At 37.3% G+C, this 3,280-nt stretch overlaps 1 protein-coding gene across 2 annotated transcripts; it reads left to right on the forward strand.

Moving 5' to 3' along the window:
• rplp2b (ribosomal protein, large P2 b) lies at nucleotides 1-2,873 on the forward strand. 2 transcript variants are annotated; one of them, XM_080424618.1, is made up of 5 exons: nucleotides 1-80; nucleotides 1,382-1,505; nucleotides 1,788-1,836; nucleotides 2,502-2,603; nucleotides 2,747-2,873. In XM_080424618.1, exons 2-5 carry the CDS (start codon nucleotides 1,383-1,385, stop codon nucleotides 2,827-2,829), a joined length of 357 nt encoding a protein of 118 aa, XP_080280744.1. In that variant the 5' UTR covers nucleotides 1-80; nucleotide 1,382; the 3' UTR covers nucleotides 2,830-2,873. The 2 variants fall into 2 exon arrangements, with proteins under 2 accessions (XP_080280744.1, XP_080280745.1); XM_080424619.1 differs by having other exon boundaries at nucleotides 2,753-2,873.
• The last annotated feature ends 407 nt before the right edge of the window (nucleotides 2,874-3,280 follow it).

Raw genomic sequence — 3,280 nt, forward strand, 5'->3', positions numbered from 1 at the left:
ATCCGTTTCCAGCCTGCTGCGTCACGTCCTTTCCGCCTGTGTCAATCTCGACGTTACACGCGTTCGCCTTTCCAGCTCAAGTGAGTGTCTTAATAAAGTGATATAAATAGACATATGAGTGTTAAATAACCCCCAGAACAACTACATCTCAATGAATAATATCCCACTCTAAAAGATTCACCTCAAATAACTCACACTGTAGGGACATTTGACGTGTTATCAGCGCAGCGCATGACATGCTAGCACTAGCAAGTTAGCATCGGTGTGCCGCGGATCACACAAGCCGCCTCATGGTGGAACATGAAAAATTATGACTTATTTGCTTTTGTTTCGTTCAAATGAACGAAAATATGGCCGTACTAGCATTCATGTAATTCTATATGCGTACTGATGGAAGCTAGATGCATTCGCCATCGCATTGATTTGAGAAGTGCATGGCCATGAATATTCAGTCTGTTCTTTCAGCGTCAGTGGTTTTATCTTAATGTATGATATTCGTGATTACATATTTTTTTTTCCCAGTGGTGGAAAAAGTACTCGCATTCTTTACTTAAGTAAAAGTATCAGTTCTGCAATGTAGAAACACTCGGTTACAAGTAAAAGGCCGGTAACCAAAATGTTAAGTGTCATAAGTTATCATGTCAAAGTAAAAAAAAAAAACTTTTGAAAATGGCAGATCTACAAGCTCACAATGATGTGATGCGTTGTGAGCTTGTAGATCGGCTAATTTCAAATGAAGAGGTTAATGTATGTTATAATAATCAAAATCTACAAAGCAACTAATAACTAAAGTTTTCAAATAATTGTAGTGGGGTAAAAAGTGAGATGTAGTGGAGTAGAAGTAAAAGTTTAGAGTTTAGTTAAACATTTTAAATAATCCAGTAAAGTAAAAGTACCTCAACATTGTATTTGAGTATAGTACATGAGTACTTAGTTACTTAAAACCACTGAATAAATGACATTCGTGTATTATCATTTATCATATGGCTAAGATTTACACAACGGACACGATGTGTTCAAACTGCTAGCTGCTAGTAACTTACACTCCAAATTTGACTAAATCAGTATAAATTATGAATCATATCATATTGCAAGTCTCCAATCTTAAATTGGCTGTTGGTAGCATCTGTCACCTTAACTGCATAATGTAACCCCTTGACCTCAAATCAGCTGCAACATTCATGTTTATAACATCATATTTTGAAGCACAAAATGTGTATAGATCATATATGGCAGTGTTTCATTTGTCTGAACTGAAATCTATGTATTTATGGCCACATATTAAATGCAGACAAAGTGGTTATATTATGCAATGTGTTAATTGTGTATTTAATAGATGGTGTGGTTTAAAATTGACAGTTTGACATTTTCTGCTCCTTAGCATGCGTTACGTTGCTGCTTACCTTCTGTCTGCCCTGGGAGGCAATAACAGCCCAGCGGCCAAGGACATTAAAAAAATCCTGGAAAGTGTTGGCATTGAGGCTGACGAAACACGCATGGAGAAGGTATAACATATTTCAAACATGTTGCCTTTGACATTATAACACAACTGCTATGGACCACAGTGGAAACAAGCCCCTGGGGCTTTTTGTGTTCTCCTTTTAGCATAACCTTTGACTGTCCTGACAGTATTGTTAACACACTTGTTAATAATGTATTCGATCAATCAATGGCGTGTTCAAGATGAATGCTCTGTGTATAACTGTAGTCCCGGGTTTCCTGAAGGTGGCATTCCTGTTTTTCTGTTGTAATTAATATTAACCTTAATATGCTCTCTTGCACAACAGGTCATCTCTGAACTCAATGGAAAAAATGTGGATGAGGTGATTGCCCAAGGTAATGTCTTTGTTACCAGTTATGCTACCTTCATTTTAATAGTTCATATGATGCTACGGATTTTGCATTTCATTTCTTGTTACTCATGCCTCTGCTGTGTAAACTAGTGCCATATTGAATGATTAATGTCGGCCAATGTTTAAATGTGACATGGATGATTGGAAAATGTAGTGTTTAGCTTGACTTTCATTAACCTATCATACACTGCTCTATACACGCAGTACTATGTACATATTCACTGTGACCTAGGGCTGCAATTCACCAATATTTAGAACCAATAACAGACTTGTAACCAAATAATCTATATCAACTAAATCGATTAGTCTGATTAACTACATAACCCTGTATTATACTTAATTGTCCGATCTACAAGCTCGGCTCACAGATTAAAATGATATAATCATTCATTAATCGTAACCAAGGAAAAAGTTTGATAAATCACATTGCCCAGCCCTACTGTGACCTGTACATTCTTTTAATTGGCCTACATTTGTTGTGATTTGAACCATCTTTTTCCTTAGTAGTTTTAATAATGTACCAGTGTAAAGTCTTCGTGTGTTGTGTAAAATCTGTATGTGAACAACTACAAAGTGAAATTCCTTGTAATTGGAAACCGATTTGAAAAGGATTCTTGTTTACATCTGGCAATACCCTTCCCCTCTTAGGCTATGGTAAGCTGGCCAGCATGCCCGCAGGTGGCGCTGTGGCAGTTGCCAGCTCTGCTTCAGCAGGTGGAGGTGGAGCTGCCGCCCCCGCTGCTGCTGCAGGTGAGCATTTTCATTTTTTTTAAACTTTAGCACATAATTTGACACACAATGCCTTGCTTCACCTTGGCTAATACTTTGTTAGTCTTAATGTTATAAAATGAAAGATAGGTTAATTTAACCTTGATGTCCAACATCTTTTACAGCTGAAGAGAAGAAAGAAGAAAAGAAAGAAGAGTCCGCAGAGGAGGGGTCAGATGATGACATGGGATTTGGCTTGTTTGACTAAACACTTCAGAACAAGATGAATAAAAAATTTATATTAAATCACCAGTCCCTGTTTTAGTCCTTGTGGCTTCATTGATTTTCAGAATAGTGTGATAAGTCTGAATAAGACTGCCAAATGCCGAATGCTTAAAAATAACCCGTTTAACAGAAATAATAGCCATAATTCGAGGTGCAGGTACTGATTAAATTTGTTTTGTGAAAATAGCCCTGGTGTCTACATTTGAAATTAAACAGAAGTCCATAGGAGGTATATGTAATTGTTGAAATGTAATAAGAGATTGCAACTCAATTGTAGTCTCACTTCTCACCTGTGCTATGCCCATGCCAGGCTTTATCGCCTGTGTGCATCGTATCCAGATTAACATTGCCCTCAGTACTGTTTTAAAGGAGCACCTTCCAATTGTGCAATACTTGGAAGGACAACATCCACGGACAAATGTGATATAAAATTC

Source organism: Gymnoscopelus braueri (assembly GCF_963280865.1).
Source record: "Gymnoscopelus braueri genome assembly, chromosome: 1".
NCBI lineage: Eukaryota > Metazoa > Chordata > Actinopteri > Myctophiformes > Myctophidae > Gymnoscopelus > Gymnoscopelus braueri.

Coding starts and splice junctions, on each gene's coding strand:
- rplp2b (XM_080424618.1), top strand. CDS start 1,383: ATGCGTTACGTTGCTGCTTACCTTCTGTCTGCCCTGGGAGGCAATAAC. Junction 1,506..1,787: donor ACGAAACACGCATGGAGAAG/GTATAACATATT, acceptor CTTGCACAACAG/GTCATCTCTGAACTCAATGG. Junction 1,837..2,501: donor GGATGAGGTGATTGCCCAAG/GTAATGTCTTTG, acceptor TTCCCCTCTTAG/GCTATGGTAAGCTGGCCAGC.